At 36.0% G+C, this 21,845-nt stretch overlaps 3 protein-coding genes across 5 annotated transcripts; 1 reads left to right on the top strand and 2 right to left on the bottom strand.

Moving 5' to 3' along the window:
- The first annotated feature begins 1,975 nt into the window (after positions 1 to 1,975).
- On the top strand, positions 1,976 to 3,755 carry LOC131598875 (EID1-like F-box protein 2). 3 transcript variants are annotated; one of them, XM_058871447.1, is made up of 3 exons: positions 1,987 to 2,128; positions 2,551 to 2,633; positions 2,886 to 3,755. In XM_058871447.1, exon 3 carries the CDS (start codon positions 2,895 to 2,897, stop codon positions 3,639 to 3,641), a length of 747 nt encoding a protein of 248 aa, XP_058727430.1. In that variant the 5' UTR covers positions 1,987 to 2,128; positions 2,551 to 2,633; positions 2,886 to 2,894; the 3' UTR covers positions 3,642 to 3,755. The 3 variants fall into 3 exon arrangements, with proteins under 3 accessions (XP_058727431.1, XP_058727430.1, XP_058727429.1); XM_058871448.1 differs by lacking the exon at positions 2,551 to 2,633 and having other exon boundaries at positions 1,976 to 2,128; XM_058871446.1 differs by lacking the exons at positions 1,987 to 2,128; positions 2,551 to 2,633 and having other exon boundaries at positions 2,643 to 3,755.
- Positions 3,756 to 8,161: 4,406 nt separating this feature from the next.
- LOC131596808 (uncharacterized) lies at positions 8,162 to 10,552 on the bottom strand. The gene is made up of 3 exons (XM_058869546.1): positions 8,997 to 10,552; positions 8,482 to 8,881; positions 8,162 to 8,377 (listed from the first exon to the last, which is right to left on the bottom strand). Exons 1-3 carry the CDS (start codon positions 10,385 to 10,387, stop codon positions 8,162 to 8,164), a joined length of 2,007 nt encoding a protein of 668 aa, XP_058725529.1. The 5' UTR covers positions 10,388 to 10,552.
- Positions 10,553 to 16,651: 6,099 nt separating this feature from the next.
- LOC131594569 (chaperone protein ClpB3, chloroplastic-like) lies at positions 16,652 to 21,632 on the bottom strand. The gene is made up of 10 exons (XM_058866739.1): positions 21,263 to 21,632; positions 20,717 to 20,935; positions 20,316 to 20,553; positions 19,985 to 20,180; positions 19,807 to 19,861; positions 19,486 to 19,636; positions 19,052 to 19,360; positions 18,444 to 18,709; positions 17,253 to 18,179; positions 16,652 to 17,114 (listed from the first exon to the last, which is right to left on the bottom strand). Exons 1-10 carry the CDS (start codon positions 21,494 to 21,496, stop codon positions 16,785 to 16,787), a joined length of 2,925 nt encoding a protein of 974 aa, XP_058722722.1. The 5' UTR covers positions 21,497 to 21,632; the 3' UTR covers positions 16,652 to 16,784.
- Between the last annotated feature and the right edge of the window lie 213 nt (positions 21,633 to 21,845).

The raw sequence follows: 21,845 nt of genomic DNA, 5'->3' as shown, positions 1-21,845 counted from the left end.
ATCATGTTGTGGATGACCATACAGCTTGGCTAATTGGTAGTGGTGAGAAGATTAAGTTTTGGACTGACAATTGGTGTGGGCAAAAATTAATCGACATTGTTCCTCTTCATCCAAATCTGCACAGGAACTTGAAGGCTAAGTTGAGTGAGTATATTCATAATCAATCAGTTATCATTCCTCATAATCTGTTGTCGTGTTGTCCTATGCTGCAACAACTTGTGTCTCATTTATCGGTTAACCCGCTTGGTGATGATAGAATGTTTTGGAAGGGTACGGATAATGGTTTAATCACTGTCAAAGATGCGTACACGCACCTTGCTGCTAGCCATCAGACCTGTTCGTGGGGTAAAGCTATTTGGAACCCGTCGGTCCCGCCTTCGAAATCATTGTTGCTTTGGAGAGTGATTTTGGGGAAGTTACCCACTGATGACAGAATGTCCTCTAGGGGCTGGTTGTTTCCATCCCAATGCAGCCTCTGTCTTTGCGATGTGGAGAATATACAACACTTGTTTTTTGATTGTAAGTTTGCAAAATGTCTTTGGGGCTGGTTGAGTTGTTTGCTTGGTTTATCTTCTTCTTTTTCTTCTGTTGCGGACTGCATCTCTCTTCTTGGCAGTAGGCATTCCTTGCAGTGCCAGGTTGTCCTTCTTGCTGCGGTGGTCAACACCATCTTCTTTATTTGGAACGCTCGAAACATAGCCCGGTTTCAAAACAAGATCACCCATTGGAAGTCTGGTTGCGCTATCATTGTTTCTCTCACGGCTTTAGCCGGTAATCTCACATCTAAATGTTCCAACAACGATATTCAGGATTTTATTATTTTAAAAAATTTTGCGGTCTCTGTGCATCCTCCTAAACAGCTGATCTGTATTGAGGTTATGTGGAGCCCTCCGACTCGGTTTTGGGTGAAGGTTAACACTGATGGGGCAGCTGTTGGTACGCCTACGGTGGCTGCTTGTGGTGGCATTTTCCGGGACCATAATGGCGATCATTTGGGCAGTTTTGCTAGCTTTTTGGGTCCTGTTAACGCTTTGTATGCGGAGCTCATGGGAGCCATCCTTGCCATTGAGCATGCTCTTAGTCAGGATTGGCCTAATTTGTGGCTGGAGTCAGATTCTAAGACTGTGGTGCTAGCTTTTAGCGATGCTTCTGTTGTTCCTTGGAGGCTTAGAAATAGATGGGATCTTTGCATTCAAGCCCTCAACAATCTCAACTTCATGGCAACTCATATCTACAGAGAGGGAAATCATTGTGCAGATAAAATAGCTAATTTAGGTCTTTTAGTGACTAACTATACTTGGTGGGATAGTTTACACCCCAATGTAACTAGTGATTTCAATCGAAACAAGTTAGGTCTTCCTAACTTCCGTTTATGTTAGGTTTGAGGTTTTGGTCTTTGTCCCCCTCATTTTTGTGTACCTAATTTTCCTTTTTATATATCATGGGCAAATGCCCTCTTTTGATTAAAAAAAAAAAAAGTTAGTTAGGATCATGAGGGAATCTCAAATATGATAATGAAAACCTCAATCTATAATCTGACAAGTGGGAGATGTGGACCAAAATTGAAAGAATCATTTTTCCACTTGTTGAATTCAAACACTGTGTTGTTTTGATTATTTTAAGGAAATGTTAAAACACTACCATTGCCCGAATGACACGTAATCATGATTCAGAACGAATGTAACATCACTTGACAATACATTTTGTCCAAACCTACCCTTCTCTTATTCTCATTATGTTTCTTCACTTTTTAAAATATATGAATTCATATTTTATTAAATAAATCCAATTGATATTGTATAGAAATATTCAATTGTAGAATGAAAATTCAAACCCATGAAATTCACTTTACACACTTTTAAAAAATAAAATTTTGACCATTATAAAGCTACTAAACTAAAAAAATATAAATTTAATTACTAAAAAATAGATAGTGTAAATTGTATATTTTTATATTAGATATTATCAAATTGTTAAACTTTCTCTTGCAAAGCTCTGATTTTCTTCCTTTTTTATTTCTTCTTCCTTTCCCACCTCTCTCTCTCTCTCTCTCTCTCTCTCTCTCTCTCTCTGCATTTCTCAGCTTTCAAGTGTGTATTTTCTTGGACCAAATTGCCCCTACTCAGAGGTGAAAATTACATCTTTACTTTGCAACTTTTACAATCAAGTTGCTCTCTTTCTTGTTCTTTGTTATTTCTTCCAATTGCATGTCTAGTTCTTCATTTTTTTCACCCTTTTAAGGTTTTGGGGTTTATAAATGGATCATAAAGCTTGTTCCTTTAACCTTAGATAACACACAATCTGGATTTTTTTTGTTTGTTTTTAATCTAATTGCAAGCTTGCATAATCCAATTTTTGGTGCTGAAGTTTGAATTTGATTGTAAATGATTTTCATGAATTTCTAATTTTGTGTAGGGACTCTGTGAAATCTAGTGATGGGTCATTTTGGATTTGTCTCTAGTAAAGTAACAGATTCATGTTAATTCAATGTGTTATTGTTTGTTTTTGGAATTTTGGGATATTTCAATTTTAATTGCTTTCATATTTCAGCTTTTTTTCTGCTATATTTGTGCATGTGGAATTTGGGGAAACTCTGAACTTATGTTGCTTGTTGAGTTTTTGAACAAATTAAGGTTAGTATTGTCAATTGCGGTTTGTTCAAATTTTGCTATCATATAGTACTGTCAGAGTCGTCTTAAGTTTTTGAAGACTCTATTTAGCTATAGTTTAACTGTGACAAATTTTGAATCTGTCGGTTAGTCTGACTTGTACGCTCTCAAAGACGGCTCTGAATACTGCATTGATTTAGTCTTGTTTAGGTTACAATGCTATTGCTTGAATTGAAATGCATTGTGCATTACTTTCTTTGTGGAAACTTTTTTCAGGTGAAGGAAATGATTCTCACGAAGCAGTACCGATGCGTACACTCGTCTTCTTGCCAATGTACAAAAGGTCATTTAAGCGAAGACGTGATATTCTTGGTGTTTAACAATTTGAATTGGAACCCGAAGCTAATAGCTACTCTGTCGTGCGTATGCAAATGGTTCGATGATCTTGCCAAACGAGTTCTATGGAAAGAGTTTTGTCGAACGAGAGCTCCTAAGATGATGATTGATCTCCAATCTAGTGGAACTCACAGCATTGATGGAAACTGGAGTGCCTTAGGGAAGCTGCTTATACACTGTTCCGGATGCAAAAGAGGCGGTTTGTTCAACAACGTTCATATCCCCGGCCATTTCGTTTACAGGACGAGATTCTCTAAAACATCGGGAAAGAGCTTTCTTTTGCCACAATGTGTAAACGATGTTTTGTATGTGTCTGATCCTTGTGAGCATCTTGACCAAGGCGAAGAAGGAGATATAGGATTCTTCCGCGGAGTTTTCAAGTCGTTTGCTACTACAAACATTCGGAGGATGCTTATTAACAAAGGCGCTCGGCTCCATTCGACAGAAGTTTGTCCGTATTGTAAGGCGAGGCTGTGGAGCATGCTGCAGGCTAACATGATACCGCAGACCGCGAGTTGCAGATTGGGATCGTATGAAGAATGTGTCGATTATTATGTGTGTCTTAATGGACACATGGTTGGGATTTGCACATTGTTGCCATTGTCTGATTCAGAAGAGGTGTCTGAGAAGGAGTAAGTAAGATATTGATGATTCTCAAGTATTTTACCAACATTTTTGTTAATGAATCAGATTTAAGGATGTTACTATGAACTATGTGGTATATATCATGTATATTTATTGGTGTGTTGATTTGTGAATGTTAGTGACCAATTTGGTAATGCAATAATTCATATACTTGTTAAGAATGGTTTTGATTCAGTTGCATTTTCTCATTCAGATTCATTTGAAGATTACTTTGCACATTGAAATTGGTGGTATAAATGGACCTTATAAATAGACCTCACTTAATATATTTTATTTCTTTATACTTTTCAATAATTTAAAGAATTAAATTATATTTTTCAAATATTCATATAATTCACTTAAAAGTTTAAATTAGGTTTCAATATACTCCAACTCAATATATTATTGGCTAAAAGAGAAAAAAAAATGATAATATTATTTACTAACATGGGTGGATGACTTTGTACGTTTAATAAATCATCAAAATATATATATATATATATATATATATATATATATATAATTATGCTCTTAGTGTCCAACATGGTTACGTGTCTGGCACGGAACTTACATGTATGTTTATATGTTATCAATTCTTTTTTATTACTATCGATGATGACGTGTCAAATATCTTATGCTCATTCCGTTTCAAAATAACTATCGTTTTAGCAAATAAAATTTGTTTTAAAATGAGTATCATTATCATTTATCATGTCATTCTGTTTTAGGACCCGGCCCTATAAATGGTGGATCTTATCCAATCCTTAGGTCATATTGTCACTCACTTCTTCACTAGAAGTCCTATCGATGCTAACTCAATCGTTAATCAAAGATAGGTGTCAGTGGTGGATACGAAATTCCAAGCAAAGGTAGTGTCAATCATGTGACGACAATGTAGAAAAAAAAACGGTGTTGGTCGTATATAGTTGTAACAATCAAGGCAGAGGTGATCGCGACATTCTATAAGTTCATATTGTAGGTCGCAGTAGAGGTGACAATTTGTTCTACTAGACTTTCGCCTAAGTGGTGAACGAGAATTTGTTCCACCAGTTCGGCCTAGGTGGTGGACGGAGATTTGTTCCATCAAAGTTTGTTGCACATCATCCTTAATTGCATTTCTTCTCACAAAGGAACAATTAAATCAATCGTACAAACTATTTCATGCTTTGTAGTCTATATAAGTAATTTTTCACACATTTCACATTAGTGGCATTCCTAATCATAGTTGGATTTTTTATTATTATTGAGCTATCGATCACATGACCGAAGAATCTAGTTTATTTTTCTAATATAAATTATTTATAAGAAATTTCAAATTTAAAGTTGTCAACGACTCTCTTTCAATTGTGGCAACATGTTCTATTGTTTAGTATCCTCTAACAATCATCCAAGATGGATTGCATGTTTTGAATTTGTTTTAAGGCTTCTTATCTATTAGTAAGCTAACACAATTAAATGATATGTGGAACAAGATGACCCAATAGATTAGAAAATTAGCTAAAAAGACATTGTGAAAATTAAGAGGTTTCGGACCTATGGTAAAGAATTGTGGTCGTAAAATGAAAGTGTTCAGAGTAAAGTTATAGTTAAAAATTATTGTTTTAAAGAATGGTTTGTGTGTAAAAATGTTGAAACTTGGGAAGGCGGTGAGTGAAGTAAGAACCCAAACTTTTGATATATTATACTAATCTTTGAGAACCAAGGAAGAAGAAAAATTGATATATAAGGTTTGCTAAGGGAAGAGAAAGAAAGACAAGAGATTTGGGTGTAGTGAAGTGTGTTAAAGATGAAGAAGGAAAAGTCTTCGTTCAAGAAAAAGATATAAATGATAGGTAGAAGACGTATTTCTACAATTTAGTCAATGAAGGATATGATATTTCAACAGACTCTAACAAACTCAACATTAGGGAAGAGGATCGAAATTATAATTACTACCGTCAGAGTCATAAATAAGAGCCAAGAGAAATTTTGAAAAGGATGAGTAACAGTAAAGAGGTTGGACCAAACAACATACCTATTAAAGTGTGGACAGTTCTTGGAGATAGATGTATTGAGTGGCTCACCAAACTCTTTAAAGAAATTATGAGGTCAAAGTAATGCTAGATGAATATAGAAAAAGCACTTTAGTTCCTATCTATAAGAATAAGGAGGTATACAAAATTGTGCAAATTATAAGAGGGTTTAACTGGTGAGTCATACCATAAAGTTATGGAAAAGAATGATTGAACAGAGACTAAGTAAGAGACTCAAGTCACTGAGAATCAATTTAGTTTTATGCTTGGGAGATCAACCATGAAAGCAATCTATCTACTACGACAGGTGACGGAGCAGTATCAAATGGACCAACAAGACTTGGATTTAATTTTTATTGACTTGGAAAAGGCGTATGATAGAGTGCCTAGAGAGATTTTGTGGAAATTATTTGATAAGAAAGGGGTTAGGATTGCATATATTCGAGTTATCTAAAATATGTATGAAGGGTATCGACTAGTATGCAGACATAGGATGGAGAAGCAAATGATTTTCACATTACAATAGGTTTGCACCAAGGTTCAACCCTAAGTCCATACCTTTTTACTTTAATTTTGAATGTATCCACGAAGCACATCTAAGAGCTAGCACTTAGATGCATGCTTTTTGCAAATGATATAATCCTACAAGAAGAGTCGAAGGGGGATTTAAATGAAAGTTTTGAAACTTGGAGACGAGCTTTAGAAACGTATGGCTTCGCCTAAGTAGAAGTAAGACGGAATATATGGAAGGTAAGTTGAGCAAAAGGAGAAGTGTTTCTAACCTATAAGTGAAAGTTTGAGACCATATCATCCCACGAGTCACACGATTTAAATATCTAGGATCTATAATACAAAACAATTGAGAAATATAAGGGTTGTAAACCATAGAGTTCAAGCTATGTGCTTGAAATGGAGGAGGGCTTTATGGATTTTATGTGACAGAAAGGTGTCGTTCAAGTTGAAATGAAATTTTTAACAGATTGTGGTAAGACATGCGAGAAAAATATTTTGTTGGATGTGTTGTAAGACTATACATGATAAGATTAAAAATGAGAATAAAGTAAGTGTAGCAGAGAAAAATATTTTGTTGGATGTGTTGTAAGACTATACATGATAAGATTAAAAATGAGTCAAATGACAATATTAGAGAGAGTATTGGGTAGCACTAGCATCTATAGTAGAAAATATCCTGCAGATTTTGTGGTAACGAGAGTAAATCAGATGGAGAGGAATCAAATAGTTAGAGGTAGAGGAAGACCTGAGAAAACTATAAGGGAAGTTATTAAGAAAGATCTCAAGATTAACAATTTAGATAAAAGCATGATCCTCGATAGAACATTATGGTAGAAATTTATCCATGTAACTGACCCCACTTAGTAGGATAAGGTTTGATTGTTGTTGTTGGATTGACTAGACAAATTTCTTTCAATTTTGAGCCTATCTATCTCCCTTACAGAAGTATACTTCCAGGTTTATTTCAAAGGTATATTTCCAAGCTATTTTTTCGGCAAAACAAGGGTGATTCACTTACGAAATGTTGTGGTATAGTGCTCTAAAAATATTTTTTCAAATTTTAGAGATATTATTGATTTTTCACCAAGGTGCATGAACACAACTAAAATACAATAAACAATCCCCCAAATGAAATGACATAATTTGTTTAAACACAAACCAAACAAATACAGTGAAACAAACAGATACAATGAAATATGATTTCCTTGTCAAATACCTTTCTAGAGGCAAAAATATCCATGTTTCCGACCGATCCACTTAACATTGATTTCCACATCAGTCACCAAACTCATAATAAGATTGATCATTTTTACCCATCAAATTAATATTCGTTGAAGTTCTTCATATAACCTTAACAGCAAAACAACCTTGTACACTTTTTATTTCATGTCTTGAGATGATAATACTGCATGTCCCTATCACCATCACTGGTCCACTTGAAACAAGATGTTTGAAACCACATTATTTCTTCAAAGTATCACTAAGCTTGCTCTGGAGCTTTGAATGAATGTGCATGGTTCATATTTCTGATAGGTTCTGTTTTTAGCAGTAGATTCTGAACCAGTTTCAACTAAGAGATTTCGACTACCTAATATTTAATTGAAAGACACAGAACAAGGTATTCAAGCTGAAAGACTTACATAAGAACTTAAGGGTAGTTTCTGTAGTACTTCTTAAATTTCCTATGCAAAGCAGCAACACACAGAACAAGAGTGCATAAAATTTAATAACAGGTATACAAGAAAGCAATACTTCAGACACAGATTAAAATGGGAGTAAGAACAAAGTCTTACTTGGGGAACAAGAAACCATATAAAATAACATAAATAAGAAGTTCACTACAAACACGTCATTAAACTTAAATCAAAACCCACGAGAAAGTCACGCACAATTCATAAGTCACAAATTAAAACCTAAAACTATAGTATTAAGCTTCTAACAAGTGCCAAGACATAAACATACCAATTGTAAGTAGTTAAACTCTAGGTATTTAATCTAGAAAATCTTTCAACTTAAATCATAATCTTCCATTTGATCATCCTCGTCCTCATCTCCATCTTCATCTTCATCTTCATCCTCAATAACATGGCGATTATGCAAATCATCAATCAAATCAGAGAAAGACTTAAAAACTCCGTCACCGTCTTCATCTCCAAGTTCATCTCCATTAGAAAATTCATCATCCAAATCAGATATCATATCATCTAGAGACTTGGCATGTACCTAAACAAATACACACAAATACAAATACAAACACAAATACAAATAAGAGAAGCAAGTGGTAGGCAGATTACAATTCACATTTAATATATATTTTTTCATCTTACCATCTCAAAGGCCTTTCGATTACGCTCACCCCCATGAGAACTGCATGTCAAGCTTAATACACGACACGCAAATTTTTGGAGTTCCGGTAGTTCACCTCCAAAAGCGTCCCACCAAACTGATGGAACCTCATCACGAGCTGTCATTACGGCTGTCGGGCGACCCAGAAGGTTTGCCCGTTTATCGAAATCATCGAGTTGAGCTTCAATCTTAGCTCTTTCTTCAGGATCAATCACCATCCTTGCTATACAATGATGTAGACCACTTTCAATCATCGGATTATCTTCTCTAAAACCATAACTATAGTGAAATTGTTGGTTGAGAAAATAGCCTGCTGCATACAAAGGGTTGTGGAGTTGTTTGTCCCATCTTTCACCAATGATTTCCCATAGAGGCATGAGCCTATAAAATAAAATGAAAAAATTGAATTACTTGTCACAATTCAAATCAACACACCAAAATAGAAGTTCAATTATAAAAACTTAAGTTCATAATCGATCCTGCCGAACATATTTACCTTTCTACGCAACCTTTAGAAAGATTCTTCAGTATCTCCAATTTAGCTTGCTTCATAGCCTCATAAATGAAACTGGTGGCTGGTTTCCCGATTGAATTGACCAAACGAAGCACGTCAATAAGAGGATTTGCACCTTTTAAACAAATTGTAACGTTTTTCCAAAACTCTTTGTCCAAAACCACATCCTCCGCAGATCTCCCTGCAATTGTTTTCGCAAACTGGCTCGACTTCCACTCCTCAGATGTGAACATTCTTCTCAAAGCTCCCTTGTTCTCAAGAAGAGAGGCTAAAGTTAAGTAAGACGTGGCACAACGAGTAATGGCTTGTTTCACCAAATCCACTCCTTTTGTGAAGTTATGCAAAAGCGAAACGACAGAAGCCCTCGAATAAATAAAGGTCGTAATTCTCTTACCCTTCCGAATTGTCTCATCATACAAAGGCACCTTCTTCTCGTAATCTTCCAATATCATCTCAATGCAATGTGTTACACAAGGTGTCCAATACAACCTAGTCCTTTTCTCCATCAACATCTCACCAGCAACTTTGTAGTACGGTGTATAATCCGTCACAATTTGTACAACATTTTCTTCCCCAACCTCTTCAACAATGTCATCCATCATCTTAAAGAGCTTCTTAGACGATTCCAGCATCTCAGACGCATCAATAGTCTTCAAAAATACCGTTCCCTTTATACTATTCACCAACAAGTTTAGTATGCTCCTCCTCTTCTTATCAGTCCACGCATCAACCATTATCGTACATCCTCTTATCTTCCACACAGCTCTATGTTCTTCCAAAACATCATTCGTCAACTTGACCGCTTTCCTCAAATACTTCCCACTGATCTCATCACAAGACGGTGGCTCAAACCCAACGCCATATCCTGAAACCGCATCACACATTTCAATAAACTCCTTACTCTCTACCATTTCAAGCGGTATTGCACAATCATAAAAAAACCTCGCAATCGCTTCACACGCTTCCTCTCTCAAAACCTCCTTACTTTTGTCTTCAACCCCATCTCTCATCTTCTTGGAAACACCTTCAGAACTCCCAGCATTATCAACCGCTTCACCGCCTTTTCTTTTTTCACCAACTCCTACACATGCACACCCCTCCTCCTCCTCCTCCTCATCATCATCATCATCACCATAACAACCATACTCACAAGCTTCACCGCCGTGTTCCGATCCAGCCAAGTGACGAATAAACCGGTAAAGTCCACCGGTTACAATATCATCACAAAACTTGCACTGGATTGCATCTTCTCCGTCTACTGAAACACCATACTCCCAAACTTTATCAGCAACATCCTTGGGTATTTCTATCTCAGAATCCACACTAGCATTTCCATTTCCAGAGAAGGAACCAGTAGAAGCTTTGGAACTCATGATTGTTTAGGGCAGAGAAAGAGAGAGAAGAACAATGGAGTGATTAGGGTTAGGGTTTCTATTTAAACTAAAAAAGAAAAACGTTTCTGCTACCGGGTAAAAAAACCGAACCGATGAACCCGGTTTAGTTTGATCGTAAACTCGCAGCGATTCAACGAGTTTCCGATTAAGATCGTACGATTGAAGAAGAAGAGAACGGTTATATAGTTTTTTTATTTCCCTCCAAATATTTCATTTTTTCATTTTTTTTGAACAACGTAATGTTTTACAAATTCAAATATAAATTAGTAGTGGAAAGGTCACAAAAATAATTTTAAGAGTAATATTTTCCTTTTTTTAATTGCTTGTACTATTTATTTTTTATTTTATTATTCTTATAATAAATGCATTAAGTACAAAAGTTTTTCAATCATCATTTGATCTAGAGTTCTAGGCTTTGATAGTTCCAACTTCCAAGAGCTCTTCACACTGATTGAGGACGTGATTATTATATTTGATAAATGTACTAGTATTATTTTTAATTTAGTTGTGTAGGATCATTTTGTAAATATCTATGTTTTTTTATTAAAATAAAAATGTTAGGAGAATTTAACTATTTTTTTATTATGTAGGAAGTTGGCTAAATTTATTTATAATCTACAAAATATAGCTTGAGTTTTTAGTTTGTTTTAGGATTTAACTCTTATGAAATATGATAAGTTCATCCATCGATACCTAAGGAGGTAGGTTGGTTAAAGAAAATAAAAATAATTCTGATTTATATGATTTCTAAACATTAAAGCATTTATATGATTTCTAAACATTAAAGCTATTATATTTGGATTAATGAAATATATTTATATTTTATCATTTGCACATATAGAAAAAATGGAATGGTATCTAACATGATGAAATGCATTACATCTCATTTCATCACTTAATTATTATTACTTTCTTATCCTCTAATTTGGACGGAATGAGAACATGACTTTTGTACTTGTTAAGAAGTACATGGTGTGTATGTTCTCCTTACAAAGGGCATGAAGACCCAAAGATTTTTGTAGGTATATAACATGTGTTAGGTAGTAAGGGCTTGCTTACCACGGCGAGAAGTCATGTGTGGTGGTTTTTAAGGTTGTTTAAAGGACCAGTTTACGTGAGGTGAGAGTCTATGTTAGTGGTCGACGTTGCTAAGTTGCAGGGGCGGTAAGGTTGATAGTGTGTTAGGGTTACGGGGAGCGTAATGCTCTTTGAGTAGTGAAGAGTGTGTATGACTTAGAGTTTGTCTTTTTCCTTTAGGGATAATGTATTTATAGGAGTTCACAACACCTACAATTTCCTCGGAAAAGGTCACTGCCTACTTAGTCAAATGGTGGACAGTTGAATCCCTATTTCAGAGGGAGGTGTGAGTCATTAACGACCGTGACTTTCTCTTTATCCAAGACATGTCTTACCCCACATTTTTTCATCCATGGACGAGAAAGACTTAAGGGCGAGGCGATACCCCCCCCCCCCCTTCAGGCGACCTTATGTTGTCGCCTTTTCCTAGAACGGTCCCTAGACATCGCCCCAGACAAGGCCTTTTGCAAATATAACACTACAACTTTGTTATGTCATAAAATACCCAAGCAATGGAATGAAACGTATAGTCCACTCTCTTCCATTCCATTCAACTCATTTTCATTCTACTTCATTCATTTAAAAATATCTAAATTTAGCCTAAGGCACATTTGGTGGTCAAAATGTATTACATGATATGATATATTTTGTACGGAATAGAAAATGATGGTAGGTTGAAGATGGTCATCATAAAAGGTCTTTCAATAAGGTAGTATAAGTTTATGGTGGTTAGAGAGAGGTACATGCAAGATTAACACTTAAACACTTAAGTTAGAGTTTGAAAGAGATATGATTATGCAAGTGTGACCAAGACTACTACATGGGCATGACTTATGATCACACTTATATAGAGGAAGCAGTTAGAACTGTTCCCGTCTTATGTGGATTGCGAGCGATCGTTAGATGTAGATCAACTGTGGAAATGAGAATGTGAGTTCTACTTTTATGCAATGTCTTAGAGCAAATGTACGCATATTTTTCATATGGTAGGTGCTTTGGTTGGATTATGCCTTTTAATTAGGTCATTCATATCGGGCCTCTTTCCACGCGAAATAGTTGCACCTAAGTAGTTTCTACCATTAATGGAGTGAGGAATGCAAATGATGGAGTTTTGTGAAACTGTTCCAAACATCAATTACGTTGAGGAGATAGGATCGTTCAAAGGAAGTCCTCGGGAAGAATAGAAGACTTCATAGTGATGTTTAGTGGGATTAGAGGCATCGGGAACACATGCATTTAATATCCATCATGTCATTGAAATGTTGCTTTGGGTAAGGCCGCCACGTGTTCTCATACACCTAGAGTAAGAGGACGACACACTTAGGACACTTGATTGCAATTGAGTGTCATCACAAGAACGAGGCCTCATCCTGACTAATGGTTGGGCTTTTGATTTTACTTCTCTTTTCTACCATTGATCTTGGCGCCCTTTATGTCTATAAACAGAGATATTGTGGTTGGTTTCTTCTTTCGATTTCTTTTTCCTTAAATGATACCAATTACATTTCTCTCTTTGTGATTCTAACAGTTGCGGTTGCAATTTTTTTGGGCTTCACATTACTTATTCTTCATCGCCTTGTTCTTCGCTCTTCAGAATTTGCAAGATTATTGTTGCAACTTTATGGGCTTCAACTTTGTTTCCTTCATTGCGTTGTTATCCGTTATTTCGAACTTGCAAGGATATTTTAGGTACTTGTTTCTTTCCCTTTTCTTTCTTTAACTTCCATTAGCTTTCTGAATTATTGCTAACCTAGAAAACCCAAAAATGTCATCATCAACTTAGGTAGTGATAATGAAATTAGCCATGCATCTTTCTGGAGCGAAGCATATATAATAAATCCATGCGTAAGCGCGTGTTTGGCGGATCGTGAGATAAATTTGTTGAAAGAGGTGAACATCACATTTTATTTCATTGTCCTTTCCCTTTGTGGTCGAGGTCTGTGTCTTGATTATCACATTGAACTTGTCTGAATTGGATTCAATTCCTATTTCTATCAAGTAAAATCATCGGAATTTGTCTGCCTTGACCACAAATATGCACTTCTTCGGATTAAGCCCCATGTTATATTATCGTCCATGATTAAAATCACTGGTGAGGTAGCTTTTGTGCAACTTTACTTCATTTGTTTGACTATCATGTGATCCATATATACTTCCAACATGTCATCAATTTTTTCTTCGAAGAACTTATTCATCATCTTCTAGTAAGTTGCACCTGCATTTTTTAAACCAAATAAAATCACATTGTACATATAATTAGTGTGATATATCATGAAGGCAATCTTGTCTCTATCTTTCTCATGCATTGGAATCTAGTTATAGTTGAAGTATGAACCCATAAATGATAGCAACTTGTATCATGCATAATTTACCTTAACTTATTGATGTTGGGCAAAGATTATGAATATTTTAGACATGCCTTGTTGAGTTTAGTATAATCGATGCACGCGCGACATTCTCTAAATGCTTTATTGGTAAAACTATATTGGACAACCATTCCATATACTTCGGCCTTAAAATGAAATTATCCTAGATAAGTCCATTGACAGTGCTCTTGGTTGCTTCATCCTTCTTTAATGAATGATGTCGTCTTCTCTAGGAGACATAGTTGACGAAGGGTCAATGTTTAACAGGAAATAGGGAACATTTAAATTAATTTTAGAGATTTCTTTAGTGGAAACATAGAACAAGCCACCATTAGCCTGGAGACATTTGATCGGCTCCTCTTCCATGAAACTGGAAATATTAGCTCCAATCTATGTTGTTCGTATCAATTTGTTATCGAGTTTAATGGATATGAAATTGTTGTCAGAGACCGTCCTTGGGATTTTCAATTTAGCCTATCCATGAAGAGGTCTCTCCAAGTCGTGTTCATCCTCAAACGTGGCTTCCTTTATATGTGCATTGAAGTCTGTGGCGTTGACGTCTACGGGTTGTTGTTCACAAGAAATGACATATTTTACTATCTCGCTCCGCTATAAGGAAATTGTATCTAGGGTTCTCTATAAGGATGTATGGAAATGACATTTTCATGTAAGATTGCGTAGATAATCACTAATTCATCATGAATGTTATGATATTTCGTCTTCTATTAGACGGTTGAAACGATTGCGTCAAGGGTTACTGCGAATGGTCTCCTCAAGATGCAATTATAAATTATTTTTTTGGAAAGAACCACCAGAAATTGAATGTCCATTCTCTCACTTCTTCAAAGGTCGCCATAAGCTTAATGAAGTCCCGAAGAAGGTCATTGAAGTCCACCATAAATTGATTGTCCAACATAGTGTTGTGAATAAAGCATATAGCAAATGACGCAAGTGCATCGATTACACTAACCTCGACAAGACATGTCCAAACGGTTCATATCTTTTGCCTAACATCAATAAGTTAGCGGTAAATTTTGCATGATACAAGTTTATATCATTTATGGATGCATACTACATGTCTTTTCATTGGTAGTAGATTCTATGAATGATTGATTTCCCATCATGTCTTTCATTTTTTCTTCGCTACTATCTTTACCTTTGTTGAAACCCTCAATAACCTAAATTAATTTCCTTGATGATTAGTATTGGATGTAAAACACGTGTTGTAGAAGTTGTGCAAAAAAAAAAATCAGAAAATAATAAGTAAGTTATCGTATCTACAAAAATTGTATTAACTCCGTACAAGAAAAAGGTGAATGTACTTGTGATTTTAACATGGAATTTGTTCTCGTGATGGGGTGTGCAGAGAGAGGTTTATTGATTTGTGCCTAGTTATGAAACTAACAAACTAAAATAGTGTTTAACAAATATGATTATAAAATCGATTAAGTACCCTTTTAGAATCATCTACCCCTACTTGTGAGAAACTCATAACTAACCCAATAATGACTTTATTTTAATTATGATTATATTACAAAACATAGTTACTCAACAAATTAATTGCAAAGTAACCCGCTTCGTCTGAAGTGGTCCCCCTAAAATTTTGAGGAATATAATCGTAAGTTGAGAATGTTTTATAACACATAAATAATAAGTCTATTTTACAAAATATAGTTACCCAACAAATCGATGGCCAAGGTACCAACTTAGTCTGAACCCCTGAGATGTTAGGAGAACATATAATAGTATCAAACGAAAGTTTTATAATGCATAAACTAGACTAATTGGCGAGACTATTCGTGTCAATATTCGAGCAATTATAAGAGTCAAATACTTTTATTAAGCAGGCAAACAAATCTCGAGTTGGATCTCATTGAAATCTAAATCAATTCTCTCAATTCCATAGACATAGAAAATATTGCACACGAATAAAATTATCTAACTTTAGAAGTTCATTACAGAGACAATCAAGAAAGATTCCATTATGCATATTGTAAGGTGTAAATCATCTATGAAAAACTTAAATCTAAGAGAACCCTTAAAGGTTTCATGGATTTTACAAGTAGAAAGTAGAAATTAAAACTTACAACGACTATGGATGATTCTTTAATGCTAACTTTTGTTTTCCTTGCTCCTTAATGTCAAAATAGGCCCTAGACTTTTAAAATTTTGAAATCTCTAAAAACAATAGATTGTGTCGTGCCTCTACTTAATCACGCCGCTAATGGAGATCGCGTCGTTGTGCTAAATCATCCATGAATAAACACGACTTTGTTTTCAAGATAGCGTCGTTGTGCTAAATCATCCATGAATAAACACGACTTTGTTTTCAAGATAGCTAATGACATCAAGTTATTTCAACCCCTCTCATCGCAGTTACGGGAGATTGAATCGTGTTCTAGTTTGATTTATAAGTTTGTTAGTTTTCCAAGATGATCTTAGTAGTAGTTTGCCATGTTGTGTTATCTCACCTCTTATCTTCAATGGGTTTGGCCTTCCACCATTAGACATGTTTGCTCTTTGAAAAATGTAATTTCTTAGTGAACTACCTTAGATAATATTTGGGTTTGACCATTTAGATACACATACTATTACATGATCTGACATTATCCATAGAAGATAATATGTGAATCAAATTGATCACCATTGACAAAATCAAACATTCCTTAATTTTTTTCATATTTCTTTGTAGTAACCATAACTTTACCCCAAATATCAAAATTTCTAACATGTGGTAAAATACATGTCACTTCACATACAGTTTCCATGAAATTAAAGATATTTTACCTTGAACCTATACTTTCTCAAGTATGATAATTTGTATTAACGAATAGAAAGTAATATATGAATAACTGTAAACTATATGCAAGCTATACACAAAATTTGAGTAAACTTTGCATGTGAAGATATAAAGAAAAACATTAAAATTGCCTTCATAGAGTTTGTGGAAAGCTTTCCCTGCTGTTTTTAGCACTAGACTCTGAATCAGCTTCAACCCTCCTAAAAACCAGCTTTTGCTGAGGAAGTTGACCATTGGCAAGTACTGTGACTTCTGTGTCTACTAAAATTGTGTCCTCTTCCTTAAACTCTCCTCTAAGAATACCCTTTGCAAGTTCATTCTCCACATTTTGTTGAATCACTCGCTTCACCGGCCTAGCACCATAGTTCGGATCATACCCTAAACTTGCAAGAAGTTGAATAGCTGCTTCTGTTACTTGGATTATCATCTTTCGGTCTGCAACTCTCTTCTGCACGCGCTCCAACTGCAATAATGAACATAAATAAGCGAGTCTTAGCATGTAAAAAGCGAGTTTTCTGCATATACTATAGGAACTAAAAAATCGAGGACTAGGATGAAATAAATATTAGAATGTACTATCTGTTAGTGAGGACAAAATTACCTGTAATCTGACGATGCTACTTATTTGGTCACGGTCAAGAGGCCGGAAAACAATATACTCATCAACTCTATTCATGAACTCGGGGCGAAAAATCGATCTCGCAGCATCCATTACCCGTTGTTTTATGATTTCATAGGCTAAATCTTTTGGTGCAGTGTCGTCATCTGTGTTGAGAATGTACTGTGATCCAACATTTGAGGTCATGATGATGACAGTGTTGGTAAAACTTACTGTCCGACCCTGTGAATCGGTTACTCTTCCGTCATCCAAAATTTGAAGGAAAACATTGAAAACATCTGAGTGTGCCTTTTCAATCTCATCGAACAAAATAACTGCATATGGTCTTCGACGAACTGTCTCTGTTAGTTGCCCTCCCTCTTCGTACCCAACGTATCCAGGAGGAGCACCGATCAATCTCGAAACTGTGTGTTTTTCCATGTACTCACTCATATCAATTCGCACGAGCGCTTCTTCTGTATTGAACATGTAGGAAGCAAGGGCTTTGGCTAGCTCAGTCTTTCCTACACCTGTGGGGCCCATGAACATAAAGCTAGCAATCGGACGATGGGGATCCGAAAGACCTGCTCTTGAACGTTGGATTGCTTCGGATACCGCCTTGACAGCAGGATCTTGACCTACAACACGTTTATGGAGTTCGTCCTCTAAATATAACAACTTCTCCCTATCTGATTGTTGAAGTTTAGAAATTGGAATACCAGTCCACTTGCTCACAATTTCACCGATATCATTCCCGGTAACTTCCTCTCTTAACATAGACTTACCAGAGCTCATATAATCATGTAACTCCTTCTCTGCACTCTCGAGTTGTCGTTGCAAAGCATTTAGACTGCCATACTTCAGTTCAGCAGCACGATTAAGGTCGTACTCCCGCTCAGCCTGTATGATCTCAAGGTTTACCCTATCTATCTGCATACATCAATACATGGAAATGATCAGAATAAGATATTCAAGTTTCAATAAACAAAAATCATGTTCTCTGTATCACCGATACCTCTGAAAAAATGTGTCTGTGTCCGAAACTGACACTGACACTTGTGATTAGGTTTAATTTATTACCGGTGTCGACATATTAATGTCGGTGTTGTGTGGTGTTCGTGCTTCATAGATCATGTTTAAATAACAAAATAAGAGAACTTTTAGCAAAAGCGATAAAAATCTGATTACACGCACCTCTTCTTTGATTGACTGAAGACGGGTCATTACAGACTTTTCATGCTCCCATTGCTGAGTCAGCTCATCCTGTTTCACTTTTAGGAGAGAGAGCTCTGTCTCTAGACGGTTTAACCTATCTTTAGAAGCCTTGTCCGTATCGTTCATGAGTGATAGCCTCTCCATCTCTAGTTTCAAAACTGACCTATTAATCTCATCAAGCGCAGTAGGCTTAGAAGTGATTTCCATTTTCAGCTTAGCAGCTGCTTCGTCGACCAGATCAATAGCTGCAATTTATAAATATCTAGCAGTTAGAATTTTATGAGCATTATCAATGCTTAAATCTGTCAGAAAATGTGCTAACCGAAAATCCAAACCACATTCTTATTAAACTCGGGATGCATCCTATCCTAAGAATATAATTGTAATTATTTTCTAGAAAAAATGAAATTTCCCAATCTTTGTTCAATATAAGAGTTTTTATCTATGAAGAACGGACACCGACATTGATACGTCGACACTGGTAATAACTTGAAAAAATGAATAAATCGAACATTATCACAAGTGTAGGTGTCGTCCGACACAGACACAGACACGCCTTTTTACAGAGGTGTCAGAATAGTTACTACCTTTGTCTGGCAAAAACCTCCCACTTATGTATCGATCTGAGAGAATCGCAGCATCTACAAGAGCAGTGTCAGAAATGCGAACTCCGTGATGCAACTCGTATCTTTCCCGCAACCCCCTTAGTATTGAAATGGTATTTTCAACTGAAGGTTGGTCAACATAAACTTGCTGAAAACGGCGTTCTAGTGCAGGATCCTTCTCAATATACTTCCGAAACTCATCTAATGTTGTTGCACCAATACATCGTAGCTCCCCTCGACCAAGCATAGGCTTTAAGAGATTACCAGCATCCATAGCACCATTTGTAGCACCTATAGCATATAATAGATTATAGTTGCATTCAAATTCAACATCCATATGTTAACTATAAATCGCCTTTCAAACAACGTTTACAATAGTAATAAAATCAACTGTCGGAAACTTTGAAGCTCATTACCTGCGCCAACAACTGTATGGATCTCATCGATGAAAAGTATAGTCTGACCATCAGATTCTGTAACTTCTTTGAGAACGGCTTTCAGCCTATCCTCAAATTCTCCCCGATATTTTGCTCCAGCAATAAGTGCACCCATATCAAGAGATATAAGCTGAAAAAATCAAAGTATATCAATTTTGCATCAACTCTGGCTGATACACAATTCAAGAAGGAGAACAAAACAAGACAAATTTTAGAGTGTAAATTGTCACCGCTATTGTCTCTGTTTCTTCTATTTTCGGTATTATCAAGAATATTAGAATAGCCTAGTTGGATACATACCCTTCGATTCATCAAAGCTTGAGGGACATCTCCTTGAACAATTCTCTGAGCAAGACTATACGAAACGTAGAGTTAGGTCAATGTGCAGAATATATTAGTGAAAAAATTAACAAAAGCATCCATATAAGATACGAGCAAGTATATAACCTGCTCGTGCTAAAAATAATTACGAACTTACCCTTCAGAAATCGCAGTCTTTCCAACACCAGGCTCACCAATTAGCACAGGGTTGTTCTTTGTTCTCCTGGAGAGAATTTGAATGCACCTCCGTATTTCATCATCTCTTCCTATCACAGGGTCAAGTTTTCCTGCTTTGGCCATTGCTGTCAAATCTTTCCCGTATTTTTCCAACGCTTCATACTTTCCTTCAGGATCTATAACATACGATATAAACATTGAAATTAAATTTAAATAAATTGAGATATATAGAAACATTGAAAAAGCGGACAGACGAGCATGTTACGTCTTTAGACGTAGTAACTATAAAAAGAAGACAAATAATAAATGACCTTGATCAATAACTGATTGGCGTCCCCTTACGGACTCTATCGCAGTTTTTAGAGATTGCTGAGATATTTGAAAATCTCTAAACAATATCTTCCCAAATCGTCGATCTTGAGCAAAACCAAGAACCAAGTGCTCAACTGATACAAACGAGTCCCCATATTCTTTCTTGAAATCCCTGGCTCTCTGAATCAATGCCTCCAAATCACGCCCCAACATTGAACCGGCTGAGTCCCCTAGTACCTAACATAATCGAATAAGAATTGTAAACTTCAATACAACTCCTATTTAGGTCTCAACTTCTACTAATAAAAAACATGCCTATGCCTGTAAAGGAAATTGAAAGAAAATACGGATATAAATAACCATAAGCACCAAAGAATATTTGACTCGGTCAATCAATCACCTTGGGCTGGCGCTGTATGTGCTTTTCGGTAGCTTCCAAAAGCCGAGTGTTATCCACTCCAACCTTGGAAAAGATTCGACGAGCAAGCCCGTTCTTTTGCTCTAATAAAGCTTTCATCAAGTGCTCAGTCTCCACAATCTGATGCTTGTTCTGCTTCGCCACTTCTGGCGAAGACACAATCGCTTGCCACGCCATTTCAGTGAATTCTTGCTGTGAAACCTACCATTGCATAAAAAAACAATTCAAACCACTATACTTTAAAAATCCAACCAGACACAATTAGTATGGTCATCTTCGAGAGCGGGCATGACGGCCCCGAAATTTGTCAGTTAAACCATAACTAAATAGAGCCCGCAAGGCCGCAACTAATCTACACACGGCCTCTGAAAATTTGAGACGACTCTGACAATTAGCATCACAAATGACCCAAATTACAAACAATTTCAATTTCCAGAATTAAACTGACATTGAATATTTACTTCCTCATGTTGAGCTTATAGTTGTGCACAAGTTATATGCTATAAAAACTGTTATAAGAGTTTATACCTTTCCAGTTGAATCTGCGCAGCGAACAGTGAAGGGTTTAGGGTTTCTTCTAATTCTCGAAACCCCATTTGAAAAAGCTTCTCTTTTCTTCAAAGGAAGTGCGTTTAGGGAAGTGGGTTTCAATTGAGAGGTAAGGGAAGCTTGAAACGGAGAGAATTGAGTGTTTTTTCTGCTACGGAAATTTGGAAGAGAGTGGTGAAGTATGAGATGTGAAAACGACGTCGTTGATGCCATCGTCGGAGAATGAAAACTCCGATCAAATTATGCGGCGAGTTTGTTCGTGTGAAGAGATAGTGAAGAGTGAGAGTTTGAAAGCATGAACCAGTTTTTGGAGAGTTCTAGAAAACGTGACCATGTTTTTCGGTATGTTCGGTTTTCATACTACCTTAACTAGGTTCACACACGTGGCCACTTTTTTTAATGGATATTTTTTCTTTTTTTCTAGTTTTTTTTTATAGAATTTTGTTTATATTATTTGGTTAATTATTTAATCATTACAATCATATTTTAAGGTTTTAATCAAAATCTAAAATTTAGATTGGGATGGTTTTCTTAGGCATGAAAAAAAAAACAAATTCGGCCC

The sequence above is a fragment of the Vicia villosa genome, linkage group LG4, assembly GCF_029867415.1.
Source record: "Vicia villosa cultivar HV-30 ecotype Madison, WI linkage group LG4, Vvil1.0, whole genome shotgun sequence".
NCBI lineage: Eukaryota > Viridiplantae > Streptophyta > Magnoliopsida > Fabales > Fabaceae > Vicia > Vicia villosa.
Note: the sequence above shows the minus strand (reverse complement) of the source record. Positions and strands in the feature narration are given on the sequence as shown.

Bases quoted from the DNA above. Each gene is read 5' to 3' on its own strand.
- LOC131594569 (XM_058866739.1), bottom strand. From the start codon at position 21,496: ATGGCATCAACGACGTCGTTTTCACATCTCATACTTCACCACTCTCTT. The intron at 20,554-20,716 runs GTGATTGATTGA...CGATTATGTTAG, and splicing joins ACATACAGCGCCAGCCCAAG to GTACTAGGGGACTCAGCCGG. The intron at 19,637-19,806 runs GTATGTATCCAA...TGATTTTTTCAG, and splicing joins AAGCTTTGATGAATCGAAGG to CTTATATCTCTTGATATGGG.
- LOC131598875 (XM_058871446.1), top strand. From the start codon at position 2,826: ATGCTATTGCTTGAATTGAAATGCATTGTGCATTACTTTCTTTGTGGA.
- LOC131596808 (XM_058869546.1), bottom strand. From the start codon at position 10,387: ATGAGTTCCAAAGCTTCTACTGGTTCCTTCTCTGGAAATGGAAATGCT. The intron at 8,882-8,996 runs GTAAATATGTTC...TTTATTTTATAG, and splicing joins TCTAAAGGTTGCGTAGAAAG to GCTCATGCCTCTATGGGAAA. The intron at 8,378-8,481 runs GTAAGATGAAAA...GTATTTGTTTAG, and splicing joins ATCGAAAGGCCTTTGAGATG to GTACATGCCAAGTCTCTAGA.